This window comes from Festucalex cinctus, chromosome 3, assembly GCF_051991245.1.
Source record: "Festucalex cinctus isolate MCC-2025b chromosome 3, RoL_Fcin_1.0, whole genome shotgun sequence".
NCBI classification, from domain to species: Eukaryota; Metazoa; Chordata; class Actinopteri; order Syngnathiformes; family Syngnathidae; genus Festucalex; species Festucalex cinctus.
In genome coordinates, this window is record NC_135413.1 from 19,385,083 (window position 1) to 19,403,751 (window position 18,669).

Here is an 18,669-nt window from a genome sequence, read left to right on the forward strand (position 1 = left end):
AGCCCCGAGCAACATTGATGTCGTCTTCAGTCGACGTCAAGTGGCACAATGGCCGCCCCTTGAGATGAACAAAAATGGCTGGATTTTGCTTCATGACTCGTATTCCACAAATGTTTTATTAAACAGAATGTCATGTTTAGACGAGTGAGGTCACATATATTATTGGCAAGAAAAGAAATGTTTAAGGTTGACTTCCCTTTAATATTGCATGAAATTAATTTCCTAACAAGATGTATTGTGTATTTGTTTTTGTTTTTTGCCCAGTCTTGCATGCAGAGGAACTGGTCAGGGTATTTTCACTATTTCCTTGTGCTTTCACTCTTTCTGCTCGGCTCTCATAACTCAAAGCTCCGCTTATTTGTTACTTTTTTTAAATTTTTTTATTTGATCTCATTGAAAAGTGTGAATAAACGCATTTTCAGAAATGCTGAACACATTTTCAAAAATTAATGCAAAAAGCCTATAAAGCTGTATGTTTTGGTTAGGGGTGTGAATTGCCTCGTACCTGACGATTCGATTCGTATCACGATTCACAGGTCACGATTCGATTCGATACCGATTAATCCCGATACGAATTTATAAGTCGATTGTTGCGATTTTTTTCATTCAAATTTAGAAAATACTAATCAGTAAGCTTGTAGAGTGTAAGATTTATATGAAAATGTATTATTTATTTATCTGAAATTGCAGTCTTATAGAGGTTGTAATCTGTTTCATGTTTGAACAGCATTAAAATAAAATATTAAGGCTTAATGTTCCGTTCATATAACATTCTTCCATGCTCAAGGTGTGAATCCTAAAAAAAAAAAAAATAAAAAAAAAAATAAATAAAAATAAAAATAAAAAAATCGATTCTGCCGATTATTGAATCGATTCGAGAATCGCGCGATGTAGTATCGCGATATATCGCCGAATCGATTTTTTTTAACACCCCTAGTTTTGGTTATAGTGCATGTTATCTTTCCAACAGAAGGTGGCATGTTTTGTCACCACATTGTTTCATGCACTGCGTTGGAGGTAGTGCGCTCAGTGCTGTAAATGAATGCTGATGTCACCAAACGCAAACGGGCCAGTCAACATGAATCTGGTAAATAAGAACAAAAAGTGCACCATCATGCTCAGAAAAGATTCTTTGCTGAACTTGATCTTGCACGAAGGTGAAGCAGTAATTTTCCAGCTCCAAACTGCAAACAGTGCTTAGATGCACCCACTTGGAGGGGAGTCACATTCAGTTATGCTTGTAAAAGTGACTTTTACAAAATTTGGGGGGTTGCGAGCTTAGAATGCCCTCAGGCACATGACTGTGCATGTGCATGTGAAGAGAGTGCAATGTGGTTACCAAGGAAGAGGAGTGTACACTCAGCAAAGGTGTCCCCCTCTATTTCCTCATACCATCGCACCCTAATAATCAATACAAGGACCTTGTGCGCAGCCTATAAAGAAGTATAAGTGTAACAACGTGTACATGAGAAACATAACATTTAATATGCAATAATAGATGTAATGTATGTTTATATTTGTGACGTTCCCCTTCAAGACTGCCATTGGCATAATACAATACAAATGGTTTAAGCAGTATCCTGCTGATGTAGGTTTTCGCAGGCCTTTCCCGCTCTAATGAATGGAACGGTCAAAGGAACCTGGCAAGAGCAAGCAAATCAGAGGTGATTGAAAACGGCAAGACTTTGCTCAAGGACTCATCCCGATATATCATTGTTGTGGTCTTTTGCTGTGGAAATATCTACGTTGCATCTACTGCAGTAAAAACCTTTGCACAACACTCTTATTCGAGCAGGTCAGCGCTTTCCTTCAAATAGCTCTTTTGTTTATTTTTTTTCCACAACCATAAATAAATCAGCTGATAAAATAACCGCAAAGAGACAATTCATGATTTATTAACAATATACAGTGGAATCACGATTTAACAGACTAATCACTTTTTTTTGTGGCCTAAAACATCAAATAGAGTATAAAATTATTGTTTTGTACATTTTTGGCATAAAAACATCCAATAGCTACGGTAAATAAAGATAAAGGAACTTGAAACTGTTTGAAAACTTTTAAAGTTCATCCAAACTTACCTCTCTGGGACTGTTAGTGGGGGTGATAATTGCATGCTGATCACGAGCCACAAGATTAGCATCCCCCCCCCCCACCTCTGTTACGATTGGATGCCATTAAGAAGAGCTTGAGAACAAAACTGTGTATATTGTACAAAAATCAGGAAAGCGAGAGAAGCACCCAAGTAAACAACCATAGCTATCGATAGCTAGACATGACTCGCCTCTTTTGAGCGGTGTTTCTACTGGCTACAGTGATGCTAAGCATTTTGTTTTTTTTAGTACACTCACACAAACACGCACACATATAAACATGGTCTACCGAGTGGGGAAGCAAACCCACACCACCCGCATCGAAGGCAAGTGACGGTAACCACGCCACCACCCAGAACCCAATGCTAAGCTAATTGCCGTACTTTACTTCGCCTTTGGTAGAGATGTCGGCCCTGCCAACATGGCCGCCACGCAGGGTTGTCTGTTAGCAGAATGTAGTTACGGTCAGGAAGGTATGTTCTTGGAAAATGGGAGAACCCTGGACAATCAGATTCCAGTCCATGACATCTGAACTGTGAGGCGGATATGGTACTCAGCCACCATGCCACCCTATAGCTTCTTCAGCGATTACTTTGTAAACTTAAAAAGTAAACATGCAAAAATATAACAGATCCGTAGCTAAAATATACAGACATTGAAAATCAACAGTGACTATTACAAATCACCACAACAAAGAAGCACGGACAAGGTGTTTGCTCCCAGTGATTCATTTATTCATCATTCTCTCTAATTTGCAGCTGTTATTAATCACACACGTTTGACACGATATAAAAGCAAACCAAACACAAAAGGCTTGTTTTTATCTTGATTTAATTAGCTACATTTCTAACAAAACCCTTTAATTTGTTATTTTGTTGAGCCAAGTATTCAAAAGGAGCACCAAAGATGAGAAAATTGATGCCAGTGAACAAGATGAATAATAATGAAATTAATGAATTCATTATCAGTGTTGACATCAAATTTTGAACACACCGAAAACCTTTTCTACAGTAGGATGCGATATAATATTTACTTCCCACTACTTGGGTCAATTTTTACTTTTGACCAGAATTGGGTCATTTTTGACTCAGCTGTTATATGCACAAGAGGGAATAAAACTGCACTTCTGGTATGCTTTATGTCATGGGGCAGCTATGGTATATTTAAATTGGAAGAGAATATTTACTGATCTATTTAGTAATCTATTAGACTCACGAGGAATTATCTTCACACATACGTACGTTGATGTCCCATGGCGGACATCAAAGGTGGAATTACACCTTAGTACAGCAAAGAAGCACTTCTTCAAAAGCAGTAAAGCCACAGAGGACTCGCCAAAGATTTGTTTCCAACCGAAAGCCGGATAAAACTGGCAGATCCCGCCGCCGGCGAGTCGAAGTGGACGGTAAAAATCCGGGTGACTTTTACTCTGCTAGGCTAAACTACATGTCATGTGCTAAGTACGCTTTAGCCCACATTAGGAGCGGCCAGCCCCCACCGCCCCACCCCAATACGGATTGACATGAAACCGGTGTTGAGGACTTTACTCTGAACATATTGGCACAGTATTTGGGATCGAAGACGTCTTTTTCTTGCCCATTACGTCAGCAAATTCCCATTGAAATTAGCGAAGACGGCTTCCGGTTATGCACGAGATACGCTATCACGATCACGTGACCAGGATAATGGCATTCCCCACAGTACGTTCGAATTCTTAATCGGTTTAAAATAAAATTCAGGGAATAAGATGGCAGAGATATTTGCACTTTTATTCTTTGTACACAATGCCTAATCCAATATTGGAAAATGATTAATAAGTGTTGTATCGCTTTAATTTACCTGCGCCGCCTGCACCGAGGGCCAGCGACAGCACCACCTCGCCACCCAAAGCCCACTGATTAGTCAACTGTTGAGTGTTGTAATGGGGTATGTACTCCTTATTCTGTAGTTTAAACCCAAATTTAAAAATGGATGATTTCTCTCTAACTGAACAACTAGGATGGCGATGATTAACGATACCCTTGGCTAGATACAGTTTTGTTTCCATCAGATTTGGACGGAAGGTGCTAGATCTTTTTGACAAGGTGTCTGACAAGCCTCTGGAGTTCTTGTGTACGAAGTCTGGTGGTTGCCAGCACCTCCTCATGGTTTGCTTTCTCATTACTTTCATAATCAGTCACGGCCTTGTTGGTGATCAGCGAAAGACCCAAGACACGCATGCCACAATGACGAGCCGCCACCACTTCTGGGACTGTACTCATACCTAAAAGATCAGAGCAAGAAAGATTGAAATACAGCGTTTACTATGTGTGATTTAACCTTCCATAAATGTTCCTCCTGTTACACAGTATTAGAGGGAGCCATCCCAAAGGGATCAATAAAGTCAAGTAATTTCTAAGTCTATTTGGATGTACCGTATTTTCCGCACTACAAGGCACACCTTCATTGTATGACATATTTTCAAACTTTTTCCATATATAAGGTGCTACAGTAGAGGCTGGGGTTACGTTATGCATCCATTAGATGGTGCTGCGCTAAAGGGAATGTCAACAAAACAGTCAGATAGGTCAGTCAAACTTTATTAATAGATTACAAACCAGCTTTCTGACAACTCCATTCACTCCCAAAATGAATAAACAGCTGTTTTATTATTTTCTCTGAGGTAAAGTATTAGCTAGCGATCCAAGATGGCGGGATCTTCTGCGCATGCGCGGCACCGATCGTGCAGGGTCACCGATAGCGTCTTGACAGCGAGACCTGTCGCGGCTCAATGTTGATCCATATATAAGGCGCACTGGATTATAAGGCGCATGGTCAGCTTTTGAAAAAATTGAAGGCTTTTAGGTGCGTCTTATAGTGCGGAAACTACGGTACATTACATGCCTATTGTAACTTCCAGGTCTCTCGTGTGCTCTGTGCTCTTTACACTGGTCAAAAAGATTGGAACTGTAAGGTGAGGTTTGAATCCGTGCTGCAGGTGGTCCCGCTACATTCTTTGGCCTCTATGTGCTGCAGGGAATCTGATGCCCTCAGTAGTCGTCTTGTGACTGTTGTGATGGTACGTCATGTGATTTTGTTATTATTGCAATGGCTTCATACTAGCTATGTAAAAAAAGGAAGTGATCGGACGAATATGTGCAATATGAATTCACATCTAAAATGGAACATGTATTTGGTGTTCCACAGGGTCCAATTCTGGGTTCTCTACCAGTTCCATTTTAACTGCTCACCTGTGGGTTCCATCTTAAGAAATCAGTGGTGTTTATTTCAAAGTGCTTTATAAATATAGAGAGTTGAGTGATGGTAGTCAACGTCCTAACTGCATGATTTTCAATGGCAAGTTTAAAAAATATAAAAAAAAATTGACCTTTTTTTTTAATTGAAAAAATTAGTTGAAAAAAAATATGAATATGTCAAACGTGTGTGTATGCGGAGGTCAACTGCAGGCCTACGTAATTGGAAAAAAAAGTGCAATACTGTACACTGTATATAAGCAATACTTTTGCAGCATTTTAACATGATCAGTCTAATCATGCAGTTGTCTTTGATTTATGATTTCTCTTCCAACGTAATTTGTACATAAGTCAGAATGTTCCATAGTTACTAACTACTAATCACTACACTGCTGTATTAATGTAGTCATTCCTGTAAATATTTGGATGTGAGGGCAACAAAATGTAAGAACCAAATTATAATAATAAAGGAGAAACAAATACGAACCAAGAGTGCTTTCTTATGCAATGTGTTATCTCGCCTCTGCGCAAACTCGTAAACTGTGTGAAGTTGGGTGAGCTTTTTAAGGATCATCACAAGGCAGCTGGACTAGAATTGTCTATTTCCAAAACAGAAAACAATAATCCTACTTGATTTATAATGCATGATTGAAAACATACTGCAGTGTAAGTGAGCCCTACATTTCCTTCTCGCGTTGTTTCACTTTTCTCTTCAGCGCAGCATGAAGGTTCTTTACTTACCAACGGCATCTGCCCCTAACTTCTGTAGGAGGTTGCACTCTGCGATGGTCTCATATGTTGGGCCACACACCATACAGTAAACCCCTTCCCGCAGGAAGCTGCCACATTTCTGTTCATGTGCTGTCTGAATGGCCAAAGCCCTCAGGTTTCGGTCATAAGCATCTGACATGCACAGGAAACGCACGCCAAACCTGAAGAACGAGGCATAAAGATAAGAGGATAGAACAAATGAGAAACTGTAGAGATAAGATAAGATGAGATAAGAACTGAGGCGAGGGTGGATATTTCAGAAGATATTGGTAATGATTGCCACATTCACTGCATTGGTGCATTTCGCTGACAAAGACTCTCCACACTTTGCTTTTTTTAGCCACATATAATATATATATATACCGTAATTACTGCATGTTTTCAGTTGCAATCCAATCGGTCACATCACTCTCTGTGTGGCGGCTAGTGTTGTTCCAATACCGTTTTTTTGGCTCCCGATACCGATACCGATACCCAGCTTTGCCGTATCGGCCGATACCGATACCATACCGATACTTAAGGTTTTTTTTCTTCAACATGAAAAAGCTGTCCTGCCATTGGTTCAGAGCATTCAAGGGCCAATAGGATATCTTAGATCGGCATGCAGTGAACATGTCATATATCAGTGAATGTTGTAAACCAGCAAGACAGAAGATGCTGCATCCAAAATCCTATATTAGCGTTGGAATTAATGGTATCGGCATGTTACTTGTGAGTAGTCACCGATACCGATACCACTGGATTAATGCAGTATCGGCACCTCTGCCGATACCAGTATCGGTATCGGAACAACACTAGTGGCGGCCCTTAAAAATATTTCAAACTGCATTGGATATTGTGTGTTACCTGTCATCATTGCACCCAACCAGTGGGCTCTGTCCACAAAAACCTGGAAGGTTGATATGATCCTTAATGACCATAACATCCCCCACATTATAGTTGCCATTGAGTCCACCTGCTGCATTCGTCACAATCAATGTTTCCACACCCAGCAGGAAGAAGACTCGCACAGGATATGTCACCTGCAGCCACAAATATTGTGCATGATAAATTAAGATTTCATTGTTAATATTTTCATCATTTTCAGTTATTATGTATATATGATCGTGATGAGTCATGGGAGAATATACACAGAAAACTCGCCAGTGTTAGTTTAACACTGAGAGTGTGAAATCTCAGTCGAAGTGGCATATTTAGTCGGGACTCAAAGAGCGCGATATTTACTTAAGTTGGAGACCGCTGGTTTGGAAACCGGCCCTTACTTTCTGTCGCCTGCTGTTTTACAAAGTTAATCAAATTGCCGACTTTGCCAAATTTCACAGCGCACAACATATTTCATTATGTAGTCAATGCCGTATATCTCCTCCTTACACCGGGGCTGATTTAAAAGCTTGTCGCTGGCGGTCTCTGGATACTACGCTCACATCTGGGTGACAATATACCTCGTTATGCAAAGGTAAAATTTGTTTATCAAGATAACTTACTTATTTTTACACATTACATTCTATGATGTTATGTTATTATTAGGGATGGGCGAGTACCGATACCAGGTATCGGTATCGGGCCGATACCAGCCTTTTTTCAAGTACTCGAGTACTCGTGACGCAGACGAGTACAAGCGAGGGGGAAGACGTTAAGTGAGTCCTCCTTGCCTGTAACTGGCGCTAGCTTGCAGCAGTTTTTCACCAAAACTTCACCGGTTTGGAAATACTTCAAAATTGTGAATCTTAAACTAAAAGAGCATTTTTGTGTTTTATTTTGAGTGTTTGAAGAGTGACTGTGCTGTTTTTTTTTTGTCAAAATTAAAGGAAATATATTTGTTTAAAAATATATTTTAGTGATTTTTTTTATTTGTCAAAATGTACTACTGGTATCGGCAGTTGGTATCGGTATCGGTGAGTACTGAGGGTCTGAGTATTGGTATCGGTATCGGTCAACAACACTGTAACTGTAGCTGTGTATGCAAAATAACACAATGATGAGGCAAACACGGTCACAAGTGTTACTTGTAATTAGTGTTGTTCCGATACCGTTTTTTGGCCCCCGATACCGATACTGATACCCAGCTTTGCTGTATCGGCCAATACCGATACCATACCGATACCTAAGGTTTTTTTCCTCAACATGAAAAAGCTGTCCTGCCATTGGTTCAGAGCATTCAAGGGCCAATAGGATATCTTAGATCGGCATGCAGTGAACATGTCACATATCAGTGGATGTTGTGCACGAGCAAGACAAAAGATGCTGCATCCAAAATCCTATATTAGCATTGGAATTAATGGTATCGGCATGTTACTTGTGAGTAGTCACCGATACCGATACCACTGCTTTAATGCAGTATCGGCACCTCTGCCGATACCAGTATTGGTATCGGAACAACACTACTTGTAATGGCAACAAAGCATGACAAGCATTGTCCTTTCGCCATTTTAACTATTTAAGCTCTGATGCTTGATCAAATAAACACCGATCGTGATCTCGTAAGCACATTGAATTGTAAAGTAGATTTTTGATCAAATGCAATATGAATATCATTGGAGCAACAAGATAATTTAGATTGACCCACCGATAAAGGTAAAACCGCATAGCTTGATTAAAATGTGTGAACTAAAGTGGGCCGGTCTGAGTCATGAATGAGTCCCACTCAGGCCCTAGCATGGGCCAACAAAAACTCTTTGGTTCAGATCAGGATGAACGTTCACAAATGTTTATCAGCAATTCCATTTGTGTCCACGTCAGAACTGCACAGTTGCTTTCACCCCTCAGTGCTCATTTGTGGTTGTTTATGTTGGCATGACTCTTATGTTAAACATCTATCACATTTTGTCGTTAACGTTTGCTCATTAGAATATGCTTAGTTGGCTATATAGGATTACACATCTCACAAAGGAATGGGACAAAGAGCAAAATCTGTCTAAAGTCCTAACTGACTACATGAAGTGTCATCATACTTTTAACCTCCGTTTACTGTAAATATGAAACTGGATTTTATGATATAATGTGGAGAGGCTCACAACAGCTGGTAATAAAATAAAACCATAATACAATCTTGATAATATTGCAAAGGTCAGGCCAATGCTGACACAGATGCTTGTTAGTGAAACAGCAAACACATGTAGCAGTTTGTAAAATCTACACATTTGCATGAATCTTAATACATCACATGTTTTCCCAAGTCATTGCTTACCGTGTGTAGGCTGTAGCCTTCGTAGTAGTGGAATCGACCCTGCATGCAGACACACTCCCGGTCCTGCAGCTTCCCGAAAACCAGCTGACCAGCGTGACCTTCCACTAAACAGTGCACAAACAGCATAAGCATCAACTTGATTTTTCTCTGACACAATTCTGCAAAAACAAAAGAAAAATTACCAGTGCTAGTTGGGAAACGTGGGATGTCCTTATAAGGGAAAACTATTTTGTCCTCTACCAAGTCAGCCAGACCGCCCAAGCCTGATCCACAAATGATGGCTACTTTGGGCCTCTGCTTGGTTCGGGCCAGCAACCAGTCGGCAGTCTCTTTGCAGTCATCATACCTGGATTTACAATCACAGGAAAGGGCATTATTTTAATATAATCTCATCACCATACAGCATGTTGGATTATTATACTATTTATCCGAGGTCACATAACACATATTTTGTTATCTAATCTATACTTTTGGGCAGGTCGGTTACAAATTTTGACTAATCTAAAGTGTTGAAAATGACTCACTCTCTGATTGTGCAAAGATAATGGTTGAACAAACGTGCATTTTTTGGGATATATATTTGCTTTGGACTTTGTTGATTTTGTGTTTTTTGAATGCCCAATTTCTTTGTTGCCTGTTTTAAAATGATTCCTTAGACCGCAACTCTACCTGGGTTTCACCTGCTTCCCTGCAGTTGTCCTCCTCCACATCACAAGCTGACAATCTTAGAAGTCTGATGGATAACTGTGCTTAATAATGACAATCTATATGAGAACGTGATTAAACAGGTTATTTGTGGAGGTTGCCCTTCACGTTTAAGCGAGGTGTTAATGGTAGTATTGTACGCACTGTACGCTGCATCATCACACTGCTGTAATGAATGACTGCAGCTGAGCTCCCTTTGTTTAAGATGCGTTTTCTATAATCGGTGATTCATAAACTCAGGGAACTGATGTAAGCAGCTACGCTCATCATTCTGCTGTAGAAGTTTGAAACTGCAAGATCAGCGTATTTTTACATGCGTGTAATTTTTCTTGTGGAGCTTAATTTGCCTGCCGGTCAATTGTTCATCAAATAGAAGATTAACCTTGAGGCAAGTAGACTCACAGGAACATGTGATACAATAAATGAAATGTGAAACCAAAGACATGAGATTGTTTGCTAGTTTGCTCTTGAAATTGTTCAACAGTAGTTACACAGTCAAATTGAAGATTAACCAACACAAGATACCATCAAGTGGCAAAATGTGCTTGAAAAACAAGATTAACTGAAAACTTTATTTTCTCAGAGAACAAGAAAATAGGACACTGTAGGGCCAGCATTTCCATAACTTTTTGGCCTAAGACTAAAATTAGACTAACAAAAATGATTGCCATAAAATGAATACAGAGTACAGAAAGATTCATGTTATAAAAGCAGCAACCATAATTTAATTACAACAAAATATAAAAATGATCTGCCATAAAAATACAGTATGTGCTTTTGTCTGACAAATAAAGCGTACTGTCCTACTGTTTAGCTCCATTTATCATTGTCTTTTAGCTTTGCTTTCACTTTTTATTTTGTTCCCTTTTTATTTTGTTGTCTATTAGATCCAATGTTTCCTCATGGGGGGCCTCCATGCTGGGAGGGGTGGCTGGCCATGTGACCATGGGCTGCCATCTCTCTCAGCGATGAGGTCCCCTTGGGTGCTTTTCCTCACATGGTTTCTCTGTGCCCCACTATGTCCTTTTTTTAAACATAGTTCATAGCTAAGGATTTTGGTTTTATGTACCTTTAATGTTTTAATTGCACAGCACTTTGAGTTGCATTGCTATAAAAATAACATTTGAATTGATTTGACTTACAGTAACTTAAAAATCATTTTACTCATATAGCCCAATGCAGACTGACCAAGGACCTATTCCAAGTCATGATCCTAAAAACTTAACCACGCGTCATTGCTAATACATAGTATAATCCACAATCAGTAAAAAAAAAAAAAAAAAAAAAAAAAAGGCAAAAAAGAAAAGAAAAAAACAGCTAACTTAAGAGGCATTTTGGCGACCATGCTATTTCCATTTTAGACATTTTATAATGGGATCTGTACACATTGCTGTATTTCTTATCATTGTGTTTATAACTATTGTTACACTATCTGGAAACTTCACCTGGCACATTGTAATAAAATACAGCACAAGAATTGAAGGAGTGAAAAAGGCCCTTTGCAAACATCCATCCATCCATCAATTTTCTGAACCGCTCAGCCCCACGCTTTGCAAAATGAACTTTACAACCACCTTCTAATTCAATGATGTGCCATTTTAAAGCAACATAATGATATGAATATTGTTGAATTAATCCCTACTCAAAAATATCAATCAAAATTTAAATTATGGAAACATTTTTGATACAACTTGCGTATTTTCACAAGACAAGGCACGTGTGTATATATATATATATATATATATATATATGACGTCAGAGCTGGGGGGCGGGCCTGGAGCTCTCCGTGGTGCTGTCAGTGATCCCAAGTTTATAAGCGCTCGGCCCGGCCCTCTAACGAGTCACGTCTCGGCGGTTGCCCAGATATGAATCTATCAGTGCATCAGAAACTCAAGATTAACCTGTTTCAAAACGGTGAAATACATTTACATATTGCATCTTTCCAGTTCTTTTGTGCTACCTGTTGCGAAGGATCTTCCAGTGCCTTCACTGTACTGCACTTGGCGAATAATCTCGGCGGTCCATAATATCATTCATGTAAATAAGATCTGTCTTTAAATCATGTGTTGAAAATAAAATCTGTTGTTGTTAGGTGAGCTGATCGATCGTGTATTGATTGATTGTTTGGTTCACTGCATCAGCCGTCATATGTACACCTCACGCTTTTGCCTACCTGCACGGAGCGGAGAGGCAGGGCTGCACCTCCATGTCCTCCTGATGAGCGGGACCAATCGATTGACGAGATGCAATTTGGGTACAGTCTCGCAGAGTTTCACTTGCAGTCTTTTAAGCTGAGTAAATCGAAGGCGGACGCTGGAGGTTGTGACGCCATCCGGCACCGAGTAAAGGGGCGGAGCCGAACACTACCCATGAAGTTGAGATCAAGTAGTAATCTACCTACCAGACTGGACAGCTCATTGAAGCGCAGAAAATGACTCTTCTCATTCAGTTTAAGTAAGTAGCTACAGATTGTTTAAAGAAACATAGTGGCCTACTCTGAATATGCATGATTATATATTCTTCTTCTTCTTCTTCTTCTTCTTCTTCTTATTATTATTATTATTATTATTATTATTATTATTATTATTATTATTATTATTATTATTATTATTTTAGTTTTTCTCAAAATTTGGATTATTTTGACTATTTAAAACTAACTAGGCGATATCTTTAAGTGTCTTCATGGCATCCCTTTGCAAGACAAACACAAACATACCTGTCCCCACTGGCAAGAGAGTGCATTGGCTCTGCCTGTCACAGTTGGTATGCATGAGGACCCAAATGTGGCGAAGCACTGATGGTAATCAAAAAACATTTACTTAGAGAAACCAACAGGGAATGTAGTTTGGAATTAAAAATATAATAAAATAAAAGGAAAAAAAAAAAAAGCTGATGTCCAAATGGCTTATACAAAGTAACAAACACTAGCAATATATATATATATATATATATATATATATATATATATATATATATATATATATATATATATATATATATATATATATATTAGGGGTGTGAATTGCCTAGTACCTGACGATTCGATTCGTATCACGATTCACAGGTCACGATTCGATTCGATACCGATTAATCCCGATACAAATTTATAAGTCGATTGTTGCGATTTTTTTTCATTCAAATTTAGAAAATACTAATCAGTAAGCTTGTAGAGTGTAAGATTTATATGAAAATGTATTATTTATTTATCTGAAATTTCAGTCTTATAGAGGTTGTAATTTGTTTCATGTTTGAACAGCATTGAAATAAAATATTAAGGCTTAATGTTCCGTTCATATAACATTCTTCCATGCTTAAGGTGTGTCCTAAAAAAAAAAAAAAAAAAAAAAAAAAAAAAAAAAAAAAAAAAAAATCGATTTTGCCGATTATTGAATCGATTCGAGAATCGCGCTATGTAGTATCGCGATATATCGCCGAATCGATTTTTTTTTTGACACCCCTAATATATATATATATATATATATATATATATATATATATATATATATATATATATATATATATATATATATATATATATATATATATATATATATATATATATATATACTGGCTCGGTTGGGCCACCAGTGAAATGTTGGTGGCCCAACAGTCACATAGTGGCCTCGGGCCTGTGTTAATGTAGAAAAAATGTCTTTTGCAATTATGGCCAAAAAGCTCAACCTTGGTTTCATCAGACCATAACACATTCACCTGCTATTGAGAGATTTTTTTTTTTTCCCCTTTGTACGATGAGTCTTTCCTCATGCCACTATCCCATCACCCAGGCATACAAGACAGGAGATTGCTGGAACATGAACTAAACAGCCAATACTGCCAGAAATTTGAACAGCTCTTTCATTGTTGCTGTTGGCTTCTTGGCAGCCTCCCTCACCAGATTTCTTCTCATATTTTCATTCATTTCAGACTAAAATACAACTAAAATACATTTTCAAGTTAAATATATCCTACTGTGTCCCAACTCCGCCCCTCAGACCTTATCCAGATATTTTATGAATAATTTGGTAATAGGTGCCCTTTTTGGGTGGGGTTCTTGAACACAAGTCCACAAAACTGAACGTTTTTGGGGGACATTTTATGTAGGTTATTAAAAGTCCTATATGTATCAATACTTGGCATCAGTATTGGTGACTACTCCAGCGTTTTGATCAATGTAAGCATTTCCAAAACAGTGATACTCAGACAAGCAACATTAAGGGAAAGGCTTCACAAATGTGTTTCCACATTTTCAGATAATAAACGCATAACTGTTCTCATCAGTAAATTATTGATTGATGTGACTGAACTTGGGTGGAAGCTACTGTAAAGTCTAGGTAAGAAAGCTCTTGAAGTGTGAGGTGATTTAAAGTTTTAACTGAAGCAAACATGATGAGCTGGTAGTAAATCAATGGAAAGGTTCAATCAGTATCAACTCAGCCTTAATCTTTCTATCCGAGCCCTCCACATCAAAGTCTCCTCATAAGCCATTTCTGCAGTTTCAGCAAACCCCCCAAAAGTCAAATGAGTTCAAAAATCCCACGGTGTTTAGCAAATAGAGCACAGCAGCACCACGTGGGAAAAAAAAAGAAGCTGCTTCCTCCCCCTTATTTTATGTGAGAGAGAGAGAGAGAGAGAGAGAGAGAGAGAGAGAGAGAGAGAGAGAGAGAGAGAGAGAGAGAGAGAGAGAGAGAGAGAGAGAGAGAGAGAGAGAGAGAGAGAGAGAGAGACTACTATAGACTACTCAAACTTGTCTGGAAAGGAAACAAAATGTAGTTTGTTAATCAAACTGATTATTTGTGAAATAATCCCCCCACCCCCAGAAATAACTTGGATACTGTATATAGTATTGATTGATATTATGAATTTAAAAAAAAAGAAAAAAAGTTCAGGACTGCATGAAAATGTGCCACTGAATGACAATTGTGTCTGTGTACTGTGTTAGTATTTAGAGGTACCGAAGTGCAATGGAGCTCTAAGCATGCAGTCCCTCCCACTAGAGGCAACATTTGCAGAATTCAGCATCATTAAGCTTTTATAAAGAGGAGCCCGGAACTGGTCCACAACATCACTTACAGCCCGTCAAGACACTATCATTTTTAATTTAACACCTTTCCCGGCCTCCACCAGTCTCATGTATGTTTCAGCTCAGTATGCCTAAAAAAAAGTCGAGACTCCTCAGACCGTTGCCTTTTTCAGCAACAGAGCCACTTCTGCATAGATTGTTGTCAGTAAAGAAAACAATAATGTTTTCCAAAACTGCGTGAAAACTTCAACCTTCTTTTTCCCGCAAAATGTTCAGATTCTGTCCCCATTTGTGCATCAGCAACCCTCCATTTTGCACAACCTCTCACTGTCATGCTGTTGATCTATGCACAATGACAGACACCTCTTAGGGAGTACCAATAAGGGACCTGCTTTGACAGTGTTACAGTACTTAGAGGACCTCAGTACAGCAGCTTCTTTGGGGGAACAAAAATACAAATTTGAATGCTGCTGCACATAAACATTATCACTCAAATTCAAGTTTGTGCTTACTCCATAAGACGCACATACACATTGCAGCTTTGCTGTATGAGTTGTAATCAAAGGTAGCTGAGGGCTTAGAGAAGTAGAGAAATTATGGAAAGAGAAAGCACATCGTAGGAGGGGTGGCGGACTGCGTTGTGGGGGGCACTGATGATGAAAGCATAGCAAAAAGCTGCAGCTCTCCCTGCCTGTCAACCGCCGTCATCGCATCTGAATTCCCGGAGATAATTGCTTTTCTCTCTGCCATTTTTTAATCTCTTTCTCCCTCATTTCCTTCCATCAGTCGTCCTCCGTCTGCTGTGTTCTCCTTTGTCTCATCCTCGGAATGTGGAGACATTTCAAGGAATTCGAGTCTGTTTTTCAAACAAAAGCCAAAGCAAATAACTTTGCCCTCCCATTGGAAGCGTGCCAGCGTCAGTGATAATTGGCTGAATTTGAAAGCGTTTTCACTAGAGATTATGCATACAATTTTACGGTTCCAATTTATTTTAATTATCACTTTGAGGTCAGCACTTTAATCACTTCTGGCCATACTTTTAATTCAATTAAAGATCGCTGAATATTGTTAAAGTGGTTTGTATACCGGTGAAGTGTTCAGATTGTTTTCTTTTCATCCAGTGCTTGTGACCCATTGTAGGTCATTTTTGCTAACTTCTGTTAATTTGATGTATGCTCTATTTGGATATTACTTGTGTTTTTGGAAATATATTCCCATGTGTCTGTTTTTGCAGTGACTACATACTTGTCACCCTTGGAACCAATTGGTGAGCTTGAAAAATGGTCTTAATTGTGGCAGTAATCATAGAGCAGTGCAAAGGTGCATAAAAACAGCTGACCAAGATAAGTGGTAAAAAATGGATGGATGGATGGTTTGTTGGATGTGTGTATAAACACTGTTATTAAAATGGTTGTAACAAGAGATATTTTTGATGATTCACTGTGTTCTTTTGATATTGATGTCACACTTCTGAAAAGCCAAATGCAAATTGTCAGGTACAAATCATGTACAGTCAGTGTAAAGTGTACACTATTCAAATTCACAACCTGGATTTCAAATCTACACGTCTATGCACTTACATCTTCACAGCCACAAAGGCAGACTATGCACAGTTGATCTGTTCATGAATCAAATCTTTGTGGTGTTGCTATAAATATCCTATGTCATATAATTCTTCCAAAAAAGTCTCTATTTTCCTCTGAACACCTTGTCTTCACACTAGGTTTTGTCTTTCCCTGCCGCCTCTCCTTTCCTCAAGAGACAGCTCAGTGTTCAAGCAGCAGTTTGAAGACCATTCGCTTGTTCGTTGTCAGTCTGACCCCACAGCCTGTTCTCTCTCTCGCTCTCATAACAATGCAAAACAGTGGAACCAGCTTGTTTGTGCTTTCCTCTTCTGTGTATGTCCTCAAACTTGTTTTTCTTGCTACCTTTTAAAACTTCCAGTCTCAACTGTAAAGAGAACTGTCTTAAAACATGACAATGGATGAAAGTTGTCTCTTGATATACATTATTCACTGCTGGTGTTAACAATTTAACATATATTTTGCAAATCAGGCTTCTCATTGTCAATATGTTTACCCGATATTTTTCTTCTCAAGGACAATCGGGTAGTCTGACCCGAGCTGAAACCTCAATTCCCCTTTGGCGCCAAGCAGCTTTTCTGACAGGTTCTGGTCCAGAGGGGGACAGAAGTCAGACAAATTTACGGCTAAGAGTGGAGCCACGTGGGAGAAGACATCGAAAGCGGTGTGTGTCAGTCACAATGTAAACTTTCAAGGGCATTTGAGTAAAGTGCTTAGTAGTCAAAAAATGTATACACCCACCCGTTCCGGTATTAGTGGGTATTAAGGGCTTAGCTGGAAGAAATATATGGCCAAACTCTACATTATGCTTGAGCATCGTTTGTCTCTCCTTGTCTGTCATTGTCCTGTATAAGAGTAGCCTGCAAGTGGTCTCGTTCCTGTCTGGTTACCAGCTATCACCATCCCTTCCAGTCTTGCCATTCATCACATCACTTACTTCAATATAATACTTTCATTTGTTGTTGCTTTGCGATGAAGTTTTGTCTTCCACACTGATAGACTTAGCAGGTAATGTGTAATTATTCCTGTTATGTCATTATGGCTCTCGGTTTGTTTATTCTGGAAACAGCTTCTTGTAAGTCGGTAGTAGGTCAACTGGTTGGTCAGTAGGTAGTTCAGTTGGTCAGTCGGTACTTCGGTTGGTCTAGTTCAAGAGTAAAGATTGGATCATGAGATTAATGTGCATAGTGCAGTCATTGTATCAAATTATCTGAGGCCAAAGGCAAAGCTGTTTGTTTACCAATCGATTCAAATTCTTAACCCCTGCTATTTTCACAATCTGTGCATAGTGACAGAAAGGAAAGACAAAGTGCGCGTGCTCACCATTGTTTTAATGCATTCTTGAAGTCCAGCTGAACTGCATTCTGATGGATATGAAAAACATATTTGTTGGTTAGTCTGTTACAAGGTAATGTTGTTCTTGCATGCAACAGTGCATAATAATCACTTTCAAGCAGCAATCGTGCAGTTACAGCAGTCCAGCATCAAGCCGATTGATGTTCCTTAGGGCTATCCAGACCCTGCACCACTTTCGCTTGAATTTTCTCCTTGACTCCCAAGAAAGACGTTATTTCCTCTGTGGCCTGCCCGACTGTCAAAGTCACCTTCTACAGTGACTCTTAAAAACGTTCTCTGAGGACCTATAGCTAGCACATATATGCCACTGTTATCCAACCTTAATCCAATTTTAAAAGGGAAGTAAACCTCATTATTATTATTACTATTTTTTATATGTGACCCGCTCTGGCAAAATGGTCCGGATGTCGCAAAGTAACAAATCACGTAATTGCGGATAATAGAGCAGGAGGTCGATAATGTTGATTTTGAGATTTCTCCAAAAATAGCCTCCTTGAGGTCTCCATTTTCATTTCCCAACAGTCCAAAAGTTAAAACTGTAGTATAAGTGTATGAAAATACCCAATTATTAGGACAAGAGCATCGTTAGCCATCATGTTTATTAGCCGAATTTAGCTACGGAGAGAGTAAAATATTATAAATATAAATAAATATATAAACTCGGTAGTTGTGGAACAATAGTAGAACCTTCAGGTTGGGAGACAGCTAACCTAACCACTGA

At 38.9% G+C, this 18,669-nt stretch overlaps 1 protein-coding gene across 1 annotated transcript; it reads right to left on the minus strand.

Annotated features, from left to right (window-relative positions):
* Nucleotides 1-2,805: 2,805 nt before the first annotated feature.
* On the minus strand, nucleotides 2,806-12,295 carry pnp6 (purine nucleoside phosphorylase 6). Its single transcript, XM_077516460.1, has 6 exons — nucleotides 12,163-12,295; nucleotides 9,467-9,630; nucleotides 9,285-9,388; nucleotides 6,944-7,119; nucleotides 6,068-6,258; nucleotides 2,806-4,356 (listed from the first exon to the last, which is right to left on the minus strand). The coding sequence occupies exons 1-6, from the start codon at nucleotides 12,195-12,197 to the stop codon at nucleotides 4,160-4,162; spliced, it is 867 nt and encodes a 288-aa protein (XP_077372586.1). The 5' UTR covers nucleotides 12,198-12,295; the 3' UTR covers nucleotides 2,806-4,159.
* Nucleotides 12,296-18,669: the final 6,374 nt, after the last annotated feature.

Coding starts and splice junctions, on each gene's coding strand:
- pnp6 (XM_077516460.1), bottom strand. CDS start 12,197: ATGGAGGTGCAGCCCTGCCTCTCCGCTCCGTGCAG. Junction 9,631..12,162: donor TGCCTCTCCGCTCCGTGCAG/GTAGGCAAAAGC, acceptor TTGTAAATCCAG/GTATGATGACTGCAAAGAGA. Junction 6,259..6,943: donor GTTGGGTGCAATGATGACAG/GTAACACACAAT, acceptor CTCGTTCTTCAG/GTTTGGCGTGCGTTTCCTGT.